The sequence below is a fragment of the Fundulus heteroclitus genome, chromosome 12 (genome assembly GCF_011125445.2).
Source record: "Fundulus heteroclitus isolate FHET01 chromosome 12, MU-UCD_Fhet_4.1, whole genome shotgun sequence".
Taxonomy (NCBI): domain Eukaryota; kingdom Metazoa; phylum Chordata; class Actinopteri; order Cyprinodontiformes; family Fundulidae; genus Fundulus; species Fundulus heteroclitus.
This window is the reverse complement of record NC_046372.1, coordinates 2,489,205-2,510,337: the sequence shown is the minus strand read 5'-3', so window position 1 is coordinate 2,510,337 and position 21,133 is coordinate 2,489,205. Positions and strand designations below refer to the sequence as shown.

Sequence of the window (21,133 nt, the reverse complement as noted above, 5' to 3'; positions counted from 1 at the left end):
CAGCTAACTTATCTGGTTTGGTTGGACGTGTATTTGTTTTCTAGGTGTGTCTTCACATGGAGTGGAAAAGCCTCATCTTGGCATTCACTCTGTAAAGTACAACAAAAAAACAATAGGTGTTTAGTTTCCAGTGCAGCATTTCTATAGACTGAATTTAACGGCATAACATTCAAGCAGATTAGTAATGTTGTAGGATGAGCCGAGGCTCTGAAGCGTGTGTCGATTAATGGAGGGAGCATTACTGCAAAGTGCGTATCGAGGCTTGCTTCAGTTAGGGGAGGAACCAGAAATGATGACGGCTGAAGCTTTGCTACCCAACCATACAAAACTGACAGCTTCAGGAAGCTGTTCAGACTGCATGCGAGTTTTGACAGGCATTTAAACACCTCAGTATTCAGTTAAAACGTGGGTGTTTATCAGAGAGCTGGCGTCAATTCAGATAGAGTTTTGATAGTGTGGAGATAGTTTGGAGATTTTAGGCGAGAGAAGGAAGGATAGTCTGGAGATGGAGGAGAGGACAGAGGATGGAGCCAGCTGGGGAGAGGAGGATTCCACCAATGTAGGAACATTTAGACTGGATTTCTCCCAATAAGGTAAGGTGAATCTAACATTAGATCTGATTATCAACAACTGTATTTTTCCCTGTTTCCTAATTTATTTAGAAGTGAGGTGCATTCGCTGCCTACAAACTGACATCCCTTCATTAGTGTCAGAGGAGTTCAGCATTATTGGATTGTGGCTTTCTTTGCTGTCTCCATTTTATGATGCCACTGATGAGCTGTCTGCAGAGGAAAATGTTTCCCCCTCCAAAGTGGTTCCCCTCATGAAGATTTTGGAGCAAAACCTTCAGGAGATGTCAATGGCAGTGCCAGCAGCTGCATTAGAAGTTGGAGGCCACCTCATCAGGGTGTTTTCAAAGGCAGTGTCAAAAAAAGAAGAAGGAAAAAAGGATGGATTAAAACTTAAAAAATGTTGAAAAACTCTTATTTCTGAATAAAATCTCATATTTTGCACATCATGGACCAAGTTGCAAAAGCACTTTCACTGTCTGTCTGCTTAAGCCCATGCCATTACACTAAGGTGACAGAAAAACGTACAGAGCCAAGCCATATAAGATTGTGCTTTCCTTACACACAGAACATGTTTAAAAATATTTTATTATACACATGTGATAATTGTGAGGGTAATTAATGGTTATTTCTCATTAATGATAATTTCCAAGGGCCCGGAAGGAGAAAAATACAGGCACGCATCATAGATTATATTGCTGACTGCGATCATGTACTCGGCCAGTAGGTGGTTTCATATGCAATTGGGGCTTTGAGAAATTATCTCTTTGCAGAAACAATTGGCTCAAGTGGTTCAATGCCTGGTCTGCACAGTGGGTCTTTCTGCATGGAGTTTGCATGTTCTCCCTGTGCATGCATGGGTTCTCTCCGGGTACTCCGGCTTCCTCCCACACTCCAAAAAAACACGACTGCTAGGTTAATTGGCCTCTCCAAATTCTCCTTAGGTGTGAGTGTGTGCGTGAATAGTTGTTTGTCCTGTTTGTCTCTGTGTTGCCCTGTGATGGCAACCTGTCCAGGGTTTTCCTCGCCTCTTGCCCATTGACAGCTGGATTTAGGCACCAGCACCCCTCACGACCCCACAAGGGATAGGCGTGTTATGGATGGATGGTTCAATGCCTGACTAGCAATAAAGCAAGTGTTTTAAGTAAGAAGTATTGTTTTCTGGCAAAGACTTACCTCTGCCATTTTTCATCTCCCAGCAGGCGCGCATACAAAACAGCCCCACGGGGCCTTATGCTCAATTCGTTGGTTCTGGGATGGATGAAGACGTGGCTTAAAGAGGGGTGGTTCTAGTCGGAAGGGATTTTTCTGATAATGTATATCTTTTAATTTTATTATTGGAATGTGTTTAAGGTTTTTTCAGTTTGTATTAGTTTGTAATTGTACTGTTTTGGTCCTTGTATATGCCCCCCGCACCCCCAATTTAGGTTTGTTAGATGTTTGTTGTTGGGTGTTGGTATTTCAGCTTGTTACACTGTTGGATAAAAAAAATAAAATAAAAAAACAACAATAATAATAAACAAGAATCCACTTATGTCACTTTGTTGTTTGTCTGCTGCCCGTTTGGGTCCCACTTCAATGGCTGGCCGACCAGCGTGACAAATGTAACAAGCTGTTACCAGAAAATGTGATTCTACTTTAACTTGCCATAAGAAAGCAAAGGTTTTTTATGTGACTTTCTTTAGTCCACACACCTGATAAAAAATGTATTTCAGGTATCTTACATGAGGTGCAGGTCTAAATATAGATGGTCAGACTTTATGATAGCTATATGTATATGACCACAGATACACAGTCTTATGTCAGTGAGCTATGATGTCTTTTTTTTTTTCTTTTGTACCTAATAAAAGTGTCACAACAAATGTCACCTGGTGATTGGTCCTATTATCATTTCCTCAAAGTTGTGATAGGGACAAAGCCTGATCAAAACACGTGACCATCTTTTTTCCCAATCAGCGCCGCCCCCGGCTCAGTGAATGTTGTGAAACACCTGTTCAGGTCATGTAAGTCACGGAGGCTATAAAGACTGGAGGCTTTTATTTTGAAAAACGAAAGGCGTGTCTTACTCGCCTCCGCTGCTTGTGTGACAGGGACACCGGCCGGTGGGGATGGCGAAGGACGCCGGTGGTCGTTACACAAGAGTGGGCTGGGTGAATGGAGAAAGATAACCGGCAGGGTTTACACGGACCATCCGTCGCTGTCACATTTTTCCTTCTTTTTCTTTCAGACAGCTCTGAAGATGCGAATCTGATCAGAACGATAACCAGCTTTCTCATGCTTTTAGATGTTTTTTTTCTTCCGGGTGTACATGATGTTAAATAAACTCAATACATAACCATAGGCCACAGTTTTAGGGTTATTTAATTGTAAATTGTATGGCGTTTTTATTGGAGCCCGCTGTTTATTTTTAATCACTCAAACCCACCAAACATTTTTTTCATTACCCATAAAGCTGCAATGGAGCTCGGAGCCGAGAACTCAAAGCCGCGGTGTGAGAACAGAATCTATGACCCGCAGCGTCCGGATGCCAAAGCCAGCGCCGACGGCCGCGCGGACACCGGGGCGCAGAGACCCACGTGGAGCGGGCAGCTGGAGTTCATCCTGGCCACGGTGGGGTACGCGGTGGGGCTGGGAAACGTCTGGAGGTTCCCCTATCTGTGCTACAGCAGCGGCGGAGGTAAGAGGCTGCTAGACAGCCACCCACTGCTTTAATTATTGTAACATGCAAAATACAGCCAGCAACAAGTCTGCAGAAATAAACAAGCAGGTCTCTGGGTTACCTTCACGTTTTGGGCAGCAGCATTAAAACTAAACTTTTAAACTAAACGGCACTGATATATTACACGTTTGAAATACCAGGAGGATCACTTATATATATATTACCCCTTCAATATATACTGCTAAAAAAAACACTTAATACAATGTAACTCCAAGTGTTCCCTTTTATTTTTTTGAGCAGTATGTTTTGTTCTGTACTTGGGAGTCTCTAGGAGTGCAGAAAATGAGAATGTAGTCTGTCGAGACTTTATATTCTTTTTGGGTCATATTTTTTTTTAAGCTGGTAATTTTTTTTTCTTCCTTTTCTCTATTACATTTTTTTTTTTTTTTTACAATAAATGCTGTATTTGCTACGGAACTACCAAACAAGGTCATGGCCTTTAAGAGATACCAACTTCATGAATCGGCCCTTTTTTATTTATTTTTTTGCCGGGATTTTGTTGTCCAAGTTGATGCCAAAGCTAGAAGTGGAATAGTCAAAGGCTCCATATGAATAAGGCTTTATCTGTAGAGTGCAGCCAGTAAAGAAGGAAGTAGGAAAAGGAGCCTGTATGCTTCCTCGCATGGCTAATTTAGCCTGGGAACCTTGCGATGTAGGAGCAGGAGCTAGGAGCTATGATTAAGGGTATTCAGCTCCATTCGAAAACCCTTAATAATAACTTCTAGCTCCTTTTCCTTCACCTTTCATGGGGTCAGCAGTAAGAACTTTATTATGGGGAGGAAAGGAACTTCGGACTGCTGTGGCAAATTCGCTCAGCCATTAGGTGACGGAGACACACATGGATGATGCGAGTCAAATCTGGGCCCACAGCATTTCGAAAATGAACTACAAAATGATCACTCTCTTCTCTCCAGACATTTACGTTGATTTCCGTGAGGTGGCTGTGCTGATATATGTCATGTCATGCAAAGGATTGTGGGATACCTTAAGGCTTCTTGCCCCCAGTAAGGGACATCGCAGGGTTCCTTGGCAAAACTTGCCGTGAGAGGGAGGATACAGCCTACTTTTCCTACCTCCTTCCTTACTGACTGCACTATTTGGACAGCAATAATCATGGCGACCGCTGATGCACTTCTGCCTGGGCTAAAGAGCTCTTACTCAATAAGGGTATTCAGATTGAGCCAACGTCTAATTTATAGCTCCTGTTCCTTTGATGGAGTCAACAGTAATAACACTATGGGAAAAGAGCTTCAGACTGCTGTGGGCGGAGAGGGGCGGAGTGTGAAGTACCACGTTTAGATTTAAAGAGACGGCACCAAAATGAGTTGCTCTCAGACAAACCTCAGAACAGGGGGGGAAAAGGGGTGCTGTGGTCCAACAATAAGGAGGAACTGAGACTAAACCTCTTTTATATATATATAAAAGATATAAAAGAATATATATATATATATTCAATTATTTCAATGAGAAACGGAAGGCATTAAAAGCATATGTCCCCTTTTTATTTATTTTTTCTTGTTAAAATTTTAATTTGAAAGAAATAGTTGGATGCAAGCAAGTGGTTTTAGTATACTCACTGAACAATTTATGTTAATTTTCAAAAGTAAAGTCAAACAGAATTTGATTTCAGGTATAGTTTCAAGTCAAACTGAGAAGGAGGCGAAGAAAACCAGATACTTTTTTACAGCATGTACGTAAGTGTCACAGTACTGGAAAATTTCACCATTTAATTATTGGATCATCAGGTTGTCAAGACTTTGTGTGTGAAGGATAATCCACCAGAGATTAAGTTTTTCAGAGGATGGATTGTGGTTCATCACTCATTGCAAAACAAAACTCCACGTCGCAGACTCTTTTGAAACCTCAACATGTAAAGGCCAATCTGACATGTGATCCCCTGCGGTTTTTAAATTTATGTAAGCCCTTTTCAGAGTTCAGGTAGAACTGTTTAACAGCCCACATGTCGTAGTCGTGTTTTTCCTGCACATCAGGTCCACTGAGCTGCCAGACTAATTATAATGAGCGCATTTTCACTGTGTGAAAAACCAGAAACCCTACGGTTGGCTTTTGACGACCACAAAAAATGTCACTCAGTTATGCTTAAGCAGGATCTAGGAACTGATGAACATACATACATTTTTGCAATGAGAGAAAGCTTTTGTTTAAACCCTTTCAAGCATTTTTCTTACTTTTGTTTTCTAGTGACATGACCTACTTGGGAATAATCCAGACATAAGACTGAATATTTTTGCAACTTTTTGCTTTAGGTGCCTTCATTATCCCCTACCTCACCATGGTTTTCCTCTGTGGCATCCCTCTGCTCTACATGGAGTTTGCTGTTGGCCAGTATACTCGTTTAGGGCCAGTGCATGCATTCGCCAAAATCTGTCCCCTCTTTAAAGGTGAGTGACTCGTCTCTGACAGAGGCTCCTCGTGTGGATGGAGTTTGAACCTCTGGTTGGCTTTTTTGCATTCTCACATGGAAACGCCCCAAAACTTGGGCTTTGCATGTAAAAAGCTTATAAATGGATGCATTAATGGATTAATTTGGACATCCATTAAATAGCTAGTTGGTTAGCATTCAAATATGTGCTGAATAACTCCCTATTTTTTTTTCTGTATATATTTTATTGCATCTCAAAAAAATTTGACTTTTATTATTAAATAGTGGATTTATGTCAGTGATTAAATTCAAACACTGGAACTCTTGTATTATATAGATTATTTTCCCTCGGCACTGGCTTCGGGCACCGCCTCAGGTTCTGGCAGAGTCATTGCTTTAGTGTTAGCAAGGTTAACGTTCTTGGTTTCGATCCTTTCATAAATTATGAATTGTTAAAATACATTTGGTGAACAATATGTCACTCAAAGCTAACAAAAGTGAGACAAGCGTGGCTATATGTGTGCTGTAGTTGGAGACGAATAAGGGAAAAACAAACTCCTGTTACAAAACATTAAAAATTAGAGCCAGCCACCGTTTCTATAGACGTGTAGGTGGCAACATAATGTATGTTCAAACAGACAAAACAACAAAAGCAGTTGTAGGATGTACTCGTCCTCTTGCACAAGTACATCCTACGCTCCTTCTGTATTAATGATCTGCACACCTCCACCTCTGAAATCCCCTTCTTAATATACAAGAGTGTTCATTTCAGTCATAAATCAGTTTCCGTTCACTGATTTCAAGTTTTTCCTGTGCTCACGTTATGCATACATTTCATTCACCCATCAAATCCCTATTCATTCTCTAAGGGAGTTAAACAAATATTGGGAGATAAATGGCCTTGTGTAAGCTGTGTCTTTTATGTTCACTGACATCAGCGGCAAATTATCATGGATCTATAGGGGGGGATCCTATTCAGGGCGATGAATGATCCTTTTTCTTATGTTTCATCTAAAGAATTGTATTCAGCATTTATTAAGCTAGTGAGTGTTTTTTTTTTTTAAATGTTTTATTTGTTGATGGATGAAAACTTGTTCAGTGGAATATTCCTCTACCAGAAAAAAAAACATTTGCTTGTTGAATTTTCAAAATGTTTCAGTTATGAGGCTAAACCCTGATTGTTAAGCACACACACTCAAGTACAATGTGTGGATAATAAATCCAAATTTATTAAATTCTCCTTTAATGTGAATCCTTTTCTAGACTTGTAACACAACCTGCTGCTGTATTATTATAAGATAAATGCAGTAAAATGTTTTTCAGTGAAACTACACATGCCTTATTGATGATCCACACCTTGTACCACGCCAGTGTGAAAATTACTGTCCAGATCAAGCAAGCGTCCAGCCATCAACAAACACACTGTGGCTATGAAATAAAAATGCTGCCTTTGCTGTACTAACTTGACATTTTTCTCCATAGTTTTCTTATCTCCTTTAAAAGCAGAGATAATCTACCCGGTCAAATCGTTTGGGTCCTTCACTTGATTTATCGCTCATTTCTTCCTGGTTATTGCTCTGTCCTAAACAAGGGCCAAAAGCAGGTAGTTTGTTTTCTGTATGCTCATTTGAATGATTTACCTGTGCAACGTCTTTTCACTTTACTGCAATGCACTTCTCATGATGCTGAATAACAAATGTACCTTCTCCAATTTCCTCACTTTACCACCATACGCTTCAAGATATTCATTGAGATTTTTATTTGTCAGGCCAACATAAGAGTGAAGTGCATGGAATATGATTGTTTTCAAAGTTTTCACAGTTCAATGGCTGAGAAATGTAGTGTGCATTTATATTTATCCCCTTTATTCCGAGACCCCAATATAATCCAGTGCTGCCAATTGCCTTCAGAAATAATCTAATAAGTGAATAGTCTGCCTGTGTGTAATGTAATTGCATTATAAAGGCAGTTGTTCTGTAAAGAACATCAGGTGAATAAAGGTTAGGTTATTAAACAGGATCCCAAACCAAGAGCAACTCAATGTTCAAGCCTTAATTTGAAATCGGGAAGAATGTGGCACATTTTTCCAAGACATCCCAAGACTTGTTTTTCCAGCACATCCTGCAGAAGCTTCATTCCCCTGATGCTTGCAGAATCTGGAGGTCAAGTCAACGCCTCAAACAAACTTTTGTGTTCTCAGAACCTGTTTTTTATTGTTTTTGTTTTATGAAGCACAAAGCACATTATCCTGCTCCAAGATGCCACAGCCTTCAGGGAAAATAACATGAAACATAACATCCATGAAAGGATAGGAGAGGTTATAGTAACGTCTACATCGATGCAAGGAAACCGGGTTTGCCAGCAGAACATTGCCCAAAGGATCAGCCTGCCTCCACTGCCTTGCCTTCCTCCTGTAGTGCATCCTGGATCCATGTGTTCTTCCTACAGGCAACATGAGGAAATAACCAGCATTATTAGCTTGGCTTGTCAGTGCTCATATAATCTTCTGGCCAGGGGCAGACTTTGACTAAAAATCAGCTCTGGACTTTTTCCTGGTTGGCCTCGTTCCCAGATACATACTAACAGTCTCCAACAAGGTCCTGATATTCGCATCCATCACAATCTACATTTTGAAGAACATAAGAAAAACTTTATACACACACCCTTCCTGAAGAGAAACGTTAAAACACAAGAATTGATTAATTAACACTTATGCTAGGATTAATTCCTATCATTTATTTCTGTGTAATATTGTAGCTTTACTCAACAGCAACTCAGGCCTTTTACTAGTAAAGTGAGCAAAAATGTTCTCGCTCAGCTGCAAGTACTAGAACACACACGCAAGCCATGTAAAAAATTTAAGGACACCCTAAGAAAATTTGCATACATTTCTCACATAATTGAAAATATGAATATTTATTCTCAACATCAATAAATTTCAAGTAATGTAATTGAAACAAACAAGAACTGAAGGTAAGACCTTTTAAATCTTTCTGCAACATGTAATAAAATAAAAGGCTTCTTCTGGTGAGGAGAAAACTAGGGTAACCCCACACGTATTCCAAATTAAAATTGCTATAATTCTATACAGGCATATCACATTACTCAACATTCAGAAATAATCTGCATAAATGTAACTTTCATAAAAGGTGTGCAAGGAGCAAAACCGCTGCTCTCTTGAAAAAACAAATAAAAAAGAAAAGAGGAAGGCCTGACTAAAGGTTTCAGAGAGAAAAATGACCTGGGGCCTCATTGTAAAGCTTGCGTACGCTCAGAATGGGGCCTGAAACTGTAACTTTCCGTGCAAAAGTTGGGATCTATAAATAGAAAAATACTTTATGGGAAAATGTGCGGTCCTCACGGCATCTCTGACTCAGGCGTGCGCTCATCTTGGAGACAGGGGGAAATTAGCAACGAAGACGTTGGAGTGGTAAATCGCTGCCAAACTGCATGATGGTTCCTGTCAGACGTTCACTTTCAGTACATATCAGACTTTAATCATAGATCGGCTTTATCATAAGCATTCAAAACCGCAGATTTATTTATGCTCTAACTGGTGACACCTAACTATATGTAAGGGCTATTCAAATGCATAAAATAAGTACTCATAAACCAACTTAAATCTTAAATCAAACCTTTCATCAGGGTTTTCTGCCGTCACATTCCTCTGCCGGATGATCACCAGGGTTCTGTGTACCGCAGACTGACAGATCGATAGTGACATGGTGTGAGGTGATTACTTTAATTGCTGTAAACAGTGAAATACACTCGTGTGTGTGTGTGTGTGTGTGTGTGTGTGTGTGTGTGTGGGTAATGCACTACTGGAAGACGTTGCAAATGGGAGAATTGGGAGGCAATGCGGTTTCAGCAATCAAACATTTCCTGGCAGATGATGACATCTGGCTAATATGCCGCTTTAGACTCACTGCATTCTGCTCAAACCTGCAGGGGACAGTGGCAGAGTGTCACAGTTAGCTGATTCTTTGCTGCAGCAGGATCTGGCCAGTTCACCATTACAGAATCCACCATAGATTTTACCCTTTATCGGAGAGTTGTGGGACCGCCTGGTTTAAAAAAAAAGAAAAAAAAAAAGAAAAGTTGAATTAGACCTGGACCCTGCAACATGAGAAGCACCTAAAACGTATTATAAATCCACCATGGACTGACTGAAAACCAAGATGTTCTTTTACAAAGAATCAAAACCAAAAAGACTAGAAATCAATAAACACATTCCTCATTAAAGAACTAAATGTTTAATGGGGTGTCCTAATTTTTCCCATGACTGTGTGTTTAACCATGGTTCATTATTTGTTGGTGAGGGAACATGTTTTGCTGAGTCACCTCTCAGTAATGGCATTCTTGCAGTCTGAAACACGATGCACTCAGACTGGAACCACGTTTGTTTAAAGATTGAATAATTTACAGCTGTCGTAAGGACTTTGATCTTTTCTTTCTGTTATATTCAACAACCACACACACAACAATGTGGGGTTTGAAGAGAATGATCTGAGCAACTCCTCTTAACTTGGGCCAGAAAATAGTTGTTTTTTTTCCCTCTCTAGACTACAGTAATAAGTAATGCTTTGAGTGAAATCCAGACAGATTGCATAACTTCTGCTGAATCATGGCCTTAATTCACCATCTGTTCCTCCAAATATCACTCCACAGGTGTAGGTCTGGCCACAATTGTCATTTCCTTCGTCTTCTGCACGTTCTACAATGTGCTCATGGGCTGGGCCCTTTTCTACTTGTTCAACTCATTCAGAGGAACCCTCCCCTGGGCGTCTTGCAACAACACTTGGAACGTTGTTGAAAACTGTTCCAGTGGTTTTCCTGGCAATGCCAGCCACCAGCAGTCTTCAAGCCAACAGTTCTTCGAGTGAGAAGCCATCACTTTTTTTGCTACATTTACACTCCACATGGTGCATCTATATTTATTACAGTTAATTTACAAGCACTTATTCAAATAAGATAATTTTTAGTTTGGAAATATTTGCTCATATGTCATTTAATGGTTGTTTTAGAAATTAATAAATGTGTTGTCTGATTCTTTTTATGAGCAAATGTCAATTTCAAGTAATGGAAAAGGGAAGGAACAAGAAATAAAAAAATGGATTTGTTTTTTCCTGTTTTTTCAGTCACAGACTTTTAGAGAAGACTGGTGGCATTGATGAAGCTGGTGGCATGCAGTGGGAAGTGTTTGGCTGTCTCCTCCTTTCCTGGGTCATCATTTATTTATGCATTTTTAAAGGAGTCAAATCCACTGGCAAGGTCTGGATAAGCTTTGTTTTTCCACCCAATAAATGAATATAGAGTGATTTGTTCCCCCTTTTAGATATCTTATTTGTGTTGTTTTTTACATCCCTCTAAAATGCGTCACATCATGAAACATATTTATATCAGGTGGCGATATTCAAATTGTGATTTATTAATTGAAAAGCTTTTCAAGCCAACCTGGCCCAATGCAAAATCGTAGTTTAATGCGAACTGTTGCAGACGGATTTATTTGAGAAACATTGGAGGTTTTCAAACATGAATCCCCATCTGTTCTTCCATGTCTTTACATTTTAGCATGGTGTTTAGTTTTTTGAGATCCTTTATCCTAATTTACGTACTCTGAGGTTGTATTCAGGTGATTTCGAGATTCTACTAAACTTGCAGTAATTAAGCCTGGATGTAGTACATGAAATTTTATTTAGAAAAATGTGATCAATCCCAATTCATCCACCGTTTAGCAAAAACAAATCATGACCTGACCAAAAAAAAAAAAAAAGTAAAACCAGAAGAAATCTATAATGGGGCAAACTTCTTTTTACAGCACTGTATAGTAACAATGCAGATTAATCTGGTACCGCTTCTATTCTTGTGGGCTTTTTTTTTTAATACTTCCTGACCATTTAGTAGGTTTGATAATTCTGGTTAGCTATGTCACTTAAAAATACATGTTTTGACCTGACACGTGATAATTACAAGTTTAAACCCCTAATAATAGACCCCTCCACACATAATGTCTTCTTTTCTCTCATTGCGACGCAGGTGGTGTACTTCACTGCTGTTTTTCCGTACTTTATCCTGTTCGCCCTGCTTATCAATAACGTCCAGCTTCCTGGAGCCAAGGAGGGCATCCTCTATTTTATAACACCTGTTTGGAGCAAACTGTTCGAAGTCAAGGTGAGACTGTGGGTGATGAAGCAACAACCAAATCATTATAGGCGGTTAGCGTATACATGGGTGTGTATATTTGACATACACGCCCATCTTGGGTGTGTATGTCATTAGACTAACTGTGTCCAAGGTTAAAACAATGCCTAGATGTCAAAAGAAAAACATAAGTACATAAAAAATAGGTAAAAACAGAGGATTTCAGTTGGTTGAAATCTCAAGCCAAATTATCCAAAATGCCCCTTCGTGTATAGTAAAGTCAGACATTTTACGTTTTTTTGAGCAGATTTGACATGCAGTGGCTCCAACAGGACACACATGTATAAGTCTTTATAATCTCTATAGGTAATGCTGAGTTCTTCAGTGTTATTATTTTGAAATATGACTGCATGAACACAGTAAAGAAACAAATGGAATTTAAAACTAAATCTATGATTAAAACGACAACAGTCAGCAAAAACGATTAAAAGTGTAAAATCTGGTCTTTATGTTTTCTTCTGTCTGTCACAGGTTTGGGTGAATGCTGCTGCCCAGGTGTTTAACTCACTTGGAATAGCATTCGGCTGCATGATTTCAATGGCTAGTTACAACAAGTTCAACAATAACATCACCAGGTAAAATGCGATTTATTCACTACAATAAAAAAAAAAAAAAATTAATAAAAGCTTCATTGTATATTTGACTAACGACCAAGATGTTCCGGGATTCTCTTTAGCAAGGAGAGCAAATTAGGTTTTATAATGACTAAACCCTGATATTACTCTGCTTACAAACCCTCAAGCATTACTACACTACATCTGGACCTTACGGGAAATTGGGCTGCTTGATTATGCAATAAAATTATATTTGGTCATTTCTGTCAATGTTGAAATCATGATTATTTGATTAGATTTTTTTCCGGGGGTATGAAAAGCGCTTTTATTGAACTTGAATGATAGTGAATTGTATCAAACCATAAAATTTGGTTTGATACCCTTTTGTTGGTCGACCCCTAACCTAACTGAGAAAGTATAAATGTTTTTATCCAAGGTCCTACATTTAATAAACACTAATGAAGAAATAAAAATGAGTACCTCGTTAATCTAAAAAAAATCCTACCTCATCCCATGTAAACATAGAAAGTACTGAAGGAATTATAAAGCCCATGGGGGCTGGGCACATGTGCATGACACATAATGGTGGCACTTTGGGGTCGTAACACTTGATAATGCACTATACAAGTACAAGCCATTTACCATTTAAATAAAGCCATTCATTCATATAAATAAGAATAACTGTCACAAATAGTGCTAAACACGACCAAGTTATTTTGACCTCAAATCGGGGATATTCAACACGTTGGGTTGTCTATGCCTGATGTCCCAGCGTGTGTTTTTTCCCGAAGACAAACGAGCAGGCAGCCTGGTGAATGTGACATGTAGCTAATCAGAAAACGAGGAGAGAGGAAACCCAGAGAGAAAAAAAAAAAAAAAACAGCTCACCTCTATATCACAGTGCAGCGGATGTAGAGCAGCTGTTTGCTCTGTCTCCACTCCTTTACCCAACGCCTTTTTAATGTATTTTCTCTGTTAACATTAGTCCACAAACTATCACCATTATTCTTCCTCGTCGTCTGTTTATTTACTCTAAGCTCACATTTAATGGTTTCGCAAAGGTTTCCCATCTGACATCTGAGTGATTCAGAGTGAAATCTGGTCATTGTGGTGTGTTGTGCTTGCCGTCTGACTGGACACCACACAGATCGTTGCTACTTTTCTATATTTGGTGTTTTTGATCAACATCTGTCTCACCATGTACTTGGAAGTCAGATGTTCTGAACTCCCAGTTGACAATTAAACAAGTACGTCATTTAAATTTGTCCGTTGTGAAAGATTATGAGATTACAGATGCTGACGCTGCAGAAAGCAGTTACTGGGAGCAACAGCTGACTCCCGGACACTGAGGACTCAGAGACTGACCGGCTTAGATTGGACTAAATGGACTGATTTAATATACGTCTCACCATATTCTGGAGCCTTGTCACTCCCAGAATATGGTGAGACATTCTCCACCAACGTCATGCGAGGAACACTGATGTCATACGGTGCACTCCCTTGCATGGGAGTGTACTCTCTAGGTTCTATATAATGCTAATGTCAATGACGATCGGGTCTCTCACTTCCTTATTTTACCCTTTCCTGCATCCTGTTCATGTATGAGAGTCCAGTACTGAAGCTGTATCAGTCCTCTGGCTTGCTAGATTAAATATCTTAAAGTATAGTTTCTGTTTCAAGAGTAATTTATGACCACAGAAGTCAATAATAAAAGAAGACTGCTTCTCCAGGGTAAATAACTGGATGGAGCGCAACTTGATCTCTAAAGAAATCTTTACACCTTCCAACCCGGAAAGCCGGAGCTTGCTCTGCAATACCAAGATTAGCATCCAAAATGGCTGCCCTTACAAAATGTTGTGAAAGTTGCCGGTATTGGATGTTTATCACCTCGTATGATGGGTTGTTTCTTAATAAACCAACAGGATACATGGTGCTGTAAAATATCTATTCGTAAACCTGTTCCTTTTGTGTTTGAACTCAGAAAATGGAGAGAAATGCATTACCGCTTTCTATTGCTGATAGTAGTTAGCACTAAATAAATGACAAAGCCCATTGGTTTCTGAAGCCCCTGTGTGTTTGACTGCAAATTAAGTTTTTTTTTTTTTTTATCACAATATTTTTTGTAATTGTTTGGAGTCATAATGGAAATTGAGCAATAAATAGGATTACTACACAGCCCTAAGAGGAGGTAAGGTTTTTAGGTGTAGACAGTCATGAATGACCGAATATTTACTACTATTTCAGACACGGCATTTATTGTAAATGTTTCAATAATCAATTGTGAGGAGCTTATTGTGTTTTAGATATTTTCAGCAGAGTGAAAGTTTAATTTCCTGTTTTGGTTTGTTTGTTGTTTTGCAGGGATGTGTTAATAGTGTCATTAACCAACTCATTCACCAGTATCCTGGCTGGCATTGTGATCTTCTCGGCTATTGGCCACATGTCTTATAAACACAATCTACCAGTGGACAACATCGCTACAGATGGTAAGAACCAAGTCAAGCAGATCCATCATACTGTAGTCCAGCGGCTTTAAAAAATACATTAAATGGGACTTTAGAGTGATATGTGTCATTCTCTTGAAACATTGTTTTCTTATTTCCGTTGAAATATGTTTATCTTCTTTTTTTTCTCTTCCTCGGAACAACTCAGCACAGACTTTAAAATGTGGTGGAAATCAAAATTTTACTTCTTTAAAGCCAAAATCTTACTTTTACATGAAGACATTTTAGATTTTAACTTTACTACTAAACAGTACCACCAAGTACAGGCAGCCTTTTTAGGCGACTTTTTCTCAGGAACTTTATAATGTTTGAGAGGCTGTTGGTGATTTTAGTTGTTTCAGCTGCAGTAAAAACTGTGGAGGAGCGGGGTTATTCTTGTTGTTGTCTCACAGCAGGACAGTTCTGGTTCTGAACCTGCCGGTGAAGCTGTGTGGTCCAGAAAGAAACTTCAGTGAGAATGATACGTTTTTTTAGTTGAACAAGGAAGGTGTTCTGAAATGAGACAACTATCGCTCTAGCTAAGCATCCGAATGTGTTCTCTTATAGTTTTTATTTTTTAATAAAGTCTAAGTTTCATCGTGACTCCTCCCATTCCTCCCTTCTGGGTTCGAAGCAGCTGCCTGGCACACAAGTTTCTTTTCTTTATTCATACAATCAGAATCATAAAACTTGAAGTCATTAGAAGAAAATATCTAATTCCTGCTTAGGAATTATGTCTATTTTTAATGCATAACTGAGAAAAATCGGTTTGCAGGAAAATCCTTCAGGCATTCAGCAAATCTGGCCTTTATGAAATGGTGTCAAGAAGAAAATTGGGATTGAAAGAAAGCCAGCGGGGGGTGGCACCTGATTTGTGGAAGAAGGTTCTCTTGTCAGAAGCAGAAGAGACTGATATGTAACTTTTTGACCAACATGCAAACCACCATGTGGGGCATAAAACTAACTCTGCACCCTGAACACAGCATCCACATGGTTAAACATGGTGGCAGCAGCATCCTTGCTGGGTGGAGGTTTTGTTTTCTACAGGGAGAGGGAAGCTGGTCAGAGTTGGCGGTAAGATAGATGAATTACCTTAACTTCAGGGCAATCCTGGAAGAAAACTTGAGAGAGAGGCTGCAAACAACTTGAAACAGGGGTGAAAGTTCACCTTCCAACAGGAAAACAATCCTAACCCTACAGTCAGAGCAGCAACGGGATGGTTTAGGCAAAAATAAAAAGAAGAAAAGCATGTGTTAGAAAGACCTTGTGAAAGTTCAGACTTAATTACAACTGAGAATATGTGGCATAACTTGAAAACTGCTGTTGCACAGATGCTTCCCATTCAAGCTGTAAGAACTTGGAGTAATTCATTAACAACAAGGGGTAAAGATTTCACTCTTCAGATATGCAAAGCCTGTAGAGACAAACCCCAAGAGCTGCAGCTGTGAATGCATTTAAAGATGTTTTTTGTTGCTACATCCCATAATAAAAATAGGTTTGTGGTTGTAACATGACAGAATATGAGTAAATACTCTGGAGTCCAAATGTGTGCCGTTAAATAAGTAAACAAAAATGCTTGTAATACTCTGTAAACAGCAATAGGGGTGTGATTCTTGCTTGGGGTGCAAGAGGTCCCGGGTTCAGCTCCCGGACGAGCCCCCACTTGTTCCAACCTGGCTCAAAGGCCATAACAAAAAGGGAGACCCATCATGTATACGAGGCAAGCTGCTCAACAAAACACAGCTGTCCCATCTGTAAATAAGGAGGACTCTTTCAGGATTGGTGGAACAATCAAGGTAAGTATCCAATTGGGAGGAGAGCTTTTACAGGAAGTGATGCTGGAGGAAATACAAAACATGACCCAGGAGAAGGTCTGCATCAAAATCCCATAGCGGAGCCAGCTGGCAGGAGGCAGCAACTGCACACAAATTTAAATAACATGAGAAGAAAGAGAAAAAACACAAACGAAGGCCACTGGCTGTAACATAGACTATGTTCCTTGTATTTTGTTAATTGCACAGTGGTATTTGCCTTCTAATTTTAGACATGATGGTAAATGGTCATCAGGGCATGATAAGTAAAAACATGGTTCAGTTCATAGAAGGCTGAAGTCATGTTGGTCAGTCCCATGAATGCTTTGTCTCTTGTCTCAGGTCCTGGTTTGGTGTTTGTTGTGTACCCTGAAGTCCTCTCCACCATGCCTGGCTTTCAGCTCTGGGCTCCTCTCTTCTTCTTCATGCTGCTGTGTCTCGGTCTCGACAGCCAGGTAAACATCCACACCTCCTTTAACATCTAAGCCTCAAAATCTCTGTCCAGCCTGTCTCGTTTAAGTGAACCTTTAACACCTTTTGTATTTCTACTTTCAGGGTTGATCTGGTTGTAAATGTAAAATGATTTTATCTGGTTTCTTTTTTTTTTTTTTTTTTTTTTGTACAAAAATTGTTTTCACGTTACGTTCTATATTGTCCCTATTAAACAAAACGTCATAGCCAGTATTTTCCTCACATGCATACTCAGAGCACACACAAATGGTAACTAGGCTAGATTTATGTAGTACCTTAATTTTTTAACTTGTTTTGTAATTTAAAGCATTTTACACAGCAAGCTGTGCTCACTATAACCATTCATACAGACAGTATTTTTCTGATTAGTTTCTTACAGGCAACGCTGCACTTATTCTCTAATTTACGCACGCTCAGAGTCTCCTGGGTAATGTTTGGTTCAGTCTGCTGCCTGTTACCACCCTTGTTTGTTCTTTAACGTATAAGAGAATGGGTAATGTAATGGAATAATTAACATGGCCTAGAAAGCACCTGAGCTTTTCTAAAACAGGGACTTTAAGATCCAGTCCGTCTTCTGCCGTGTGTTTGTAAGAACTGGATTGAAAATATTTCACCAGCTTTCGTGTCGTACTACCCAGGTGTAGAAAGTGCTTAAAAAAACTCACCATTTTAACTTTGAAACTTCAGCGAACTAAAATATGGCAGAAAATACACAGATGGACCAATCAGGCTTTTCCTGATACCAATTTCTGGTTGTCTTAGATGTTTCACTACTAGTTCTAACTTTGTTCCATTTTGATTTTCTCATGTTGGGAGAAATACTTAAAAAGGAGGAGAAATGAGGTGCAAGCTTATTGATAGAGGGCTTAGTTGAATGAATCCGGGGAGAAAACACGGGGAATTACAAGATGAGCCCTATTCATGCGTCAAATTCGTCAAATTCAAGTTTTAAATCTTTATCTGGTTATGATTAAAAGCTGAAAATAATGTATCAAAAACAGGCTGTTAGTTGGTGCATTTGGAGATTGAAAATGGTGGAAGTTCTTAGTTTTGATGGATCTAATGAATTAGAAAATAAAATCTAATTAAATGTTACCCGTTTTGTACCTTTTTGTTTTTTTTTCATTGTATCACAACCAATGAGTCATCAGTTCCACTGTTGCGTCCTAATACTGCCACGTGTTGCTCTCAGTCTGACAATATTTTCTAAGGACAACAGGGTTAACGATGTAATTGTGTTGTTGTGAGTTTGAAGGTAATAAAGTGTGTTTTCCGCAGTTTGGCAACGTGGAGGTGGCCGTGACCTTCTTGAAGGATGAGTTTGGAGTCAAAGTTCTGCAGTACGTGAAGAGAGAGGAGCTGCTCACTCTGCTTGTGTGTGTTGCGGGGCTTGTTTTGGGGATTCCTCATGTCACTAAGGTGAAAAACGCACACATTCAAATTCAAGAAGGTGCATCCGATGATATTGCGTAGCCCACAACGTTTTGCCATTTAATGTCTTCTCTGCTGTTTCTTGCAGGGCGGTATTTATGTGTTCCAGCTGATGGACCACTGCACTGCTGTGGTTTCCCTCATCTTCCTGGCGTTCTTCGAAATAGTGTCTGTATGCTGGATCTTTGGTAAAGTTTCACATTAATGTCAACCTTTTAATAATGACATTTGTTGCAAAGTCATTCAGGATTTAGGTAGGGGTGAAAAGAAAGTGCAAAGGTCTTAGTTTGATGGCAACGCTAAAGGTAACCTGACATTTGAAGCACTTTTATTCAATCACATTTGCTCTTTTTTTTGGAGTCCAGTGTTTTCCACATAACAACTTGCAGACTTATTGAATGATCTACCTAACACAGGGTGAGTGTCCTAATGCTTCATCTCTTAAATTCTGTCTGTCAGGAGTGTCGCGTCTCTCCCGGATGGTCAAGAGGATGCGAGGCGAGTCCCCGAGCATTTACTTCCGCATCTGCTGGCTGCTCACCTGTCCCCTGCTGATTGTGGTGAGTCCTGATTTTTGGATACAAATCCAGATAAATTCAGTGTTCAGGGCTGGTCTGGTTCTCTTCACAGTGCGTCCTGGGCTCCAGCATTGTTCAGTACACGCCTCCTCGCTATGGAGAGTACATGTACCCAACGTGGGCTGAGTTTGTGGGGTGGGTCATCACTCTGGTCTCCATAATATGGATCCCACTTTGTGCTGTTCATGAGCTCTACACTAGCAAAGGATCACTTCTGCAGGTGAGCCAGTACAATATATTTTGAACCAGCTTTCTTGCTTGCGTTTTCATTTTCTAGTTGAGATAAGACAGTTGCTGATCTGATCGGATTTTATTGGGAAAAATGTTGTTTATGGGGGAATGACTTTGAGAATAGATGTGATTATTATTGGCTTTTAAACATGGTGACTGTTCAAAGTAAAAAGGATTTCTTCTTTCTCCACTTTTTTTTTTAACCCTCAGAGAATTCAAAAAGCGGTGACTCCTACATTAGACCTGGATGCCCTGGATCCTCAGCTAGAAAAGCTAAATCTAGACAAGCCAGTGTTAGAAAAGCTGTTAAGTTCATCAGTGTAACCAGAGAGCCAAAACCAGCTCTGTCTGTGAGACGATTAGTCCTGCAGTGGGATGCTCTGATATATTAGTATTTATCTGTTTTTAGACGGTAACATATTTACAAAAGATGTAACTTCAGACAAATGGTCAATTTTTTTTGTAGTTTTTTTTTTTTTGTCAAGTTTTTAAATCTATGGTTTTATCTATCATCTGTAAGATGCATAAGAAGGAAATATTGTGTTTAGGGTCTTATTGCAATGTAAAAAGTAAATTTAACAGGTTATTCTTTACACTTTCTTACTGCAGGGATGATTTTCTCAGGGTGATCTTGATTAATGTGCTTCATAGCTTAATTACTCTAAGGGAATGGCAACTAATGCTTCTGTAAATCTAATAGATAATGGCTGCTTCAGGGTCATAGTGACACATCCGTGACTCTAAGGGGTCGAGCTCCTCTACAACGAGGGCGGCAGCAAAGCGTTGCCTTTTCCTGCCTTCATCCCCCTTTAACTCACGTTCTGCTGTTTCTACAGCACTATGTTTTTATTCTATCAATCAAGGAGTTACTTTTATGATGCTGGAAGTACAGAGATTTGAAAAAATAGGCGTAAATGGTCAGCCCATAAAAAAAGCGAGCATAATTTGCAACAGATAATTTACTTCCTACTTTATTAAATTAGCCAAAAAGAGAAAAAAAATGAAGGAATTAATTAAATGTTTATAAATTAATAATTAAGGTGAAGGCGGGTAAATGTTTCCATCATGCTCAGCTGAACCTTTGTCCAGTGAGACTTAATTATCCTGTTTGTCCTGTGGCTAAATTGTGCTTTCTGATGCCGCGAGGCTCACTCCTTCAGAGAAGCTGTGGCTCACAGGAGCGTTTCTGTCAGTAGGTGGAACAGAGGAAAAAAACTCTTTACAGAGTTTTTAGGGTTGCTTTTACACACATCAGAAGTGTGATCATCACATTGCTGTGAGTTTTGAATGCACTTTAGGGACAAACACTTGCCGTTTTGCTTGCCGTCTGACCGGACACCACACAGATAGTTGCTACTTTTCTATATTTGGTGTTTTTGATCAACATCTGTCTCACCGTGTTCTTGGAAGTCAGAATTTCTGAATTCCCAATTGACGACTAAACAAGTACGTCATTTAAATTTGTCTTTTGTGTAAGATTGAGATTACAGATGATGGCGCTGCAGAAAGCAGTTACAGTAAGCATCCACCCATCCATTATCTATGCACGCTTATCCCTCATGGGGTCGTGAGGGGTTGCTGGTGTCCTATCTTCAGCTATCAATGGGCGAGAGGCGGGGTACACCCTGGACAGGTTGCCAGTCTATCGCAGGTTACAGTAAGCAGTTACTGCATTTGTGGCCAAAGTTACTGATATTTCTGT

The 21,133-nt window shown here is 39.6% G+C and overlaps 1 protein-coding gene across 2 annotated transcripts; it reads left to right on the top strand.

The window, feature by feature from the left end:
* Nucleotides 1-507: 507 nt before the first annotated feature.
* si:ch211-225b11.1 (uncharacterized protein LOC561694 homolog) lies at nt 508-20,395 on the top strand. 2 transcript variants are annotated; one of them, XM_036143683.1, is made up of 15 exons: nt 2,555-2,572; nt 2,660-2,719; nt 3,022-3,246; nt 5,556-5,690; nt 10,340-10,550; nt 10,810-10,942; nt 11,708-11,842; nt 12,344-12,447; nt 14,788-14,912; nt 17,063-17,175; nt 18,470-18,610; nt 18,711-18,810; nt 19,082-19,182; nt 19,253-19,420; nt 19,642-20,395. In XM_036143683.1, exons 3-15 carry the CDS (start codon nt 3,027-3,029, stop codon nt 19,753-19,755), a joined length of 1,800 nt encoding a protein of 599 aa, XP_035999576.1. In that variant the 5' UTR covers nt 2,555-2,572; nt 2,660-2,719; nt 3,022-3,026; the 3' UTR covers nt 19,756-20,395. The 2 variants fall into 2 exon arrangements, with proteins under 2 accessions (XP_035999575.1, XP_035999576.1); XM_036143682.1 differs by lacking the exons at nt 2,555-2,572; nt 2,660-2,719 and adding an exon at nt 508-593.
* The last annotated feature ends 738 nt before the right edge of the window (nt 20,396-21,133 follow it).

Excerpts from the sequence above, each read along its gene's own strand:
- si:ch211-225b11.1 (XM_036143682.1), top strand. The coding sequence starts at position 3,027 with ATGGAGCTCGGAGCCGAGAACTCAAAGCCGCGGTGTGAGAACAGAATC. Across the intron at positions 12,448-14,787 it reads TTCAACAATAACATCACCAG|GGATGTGTTAATAGTGTCAT; the intron begins GTAAAATGCGAT and ends GTTGTTTTGCAG. Across the intron at positions 19,183-19,252 it reads CCTGTCCCCTGCTGATTGTG|TGCGTCCTGGGCTCCAGCAT; the intron begins GTGAGTCCTGAT and ends TTCTCTTCACAG.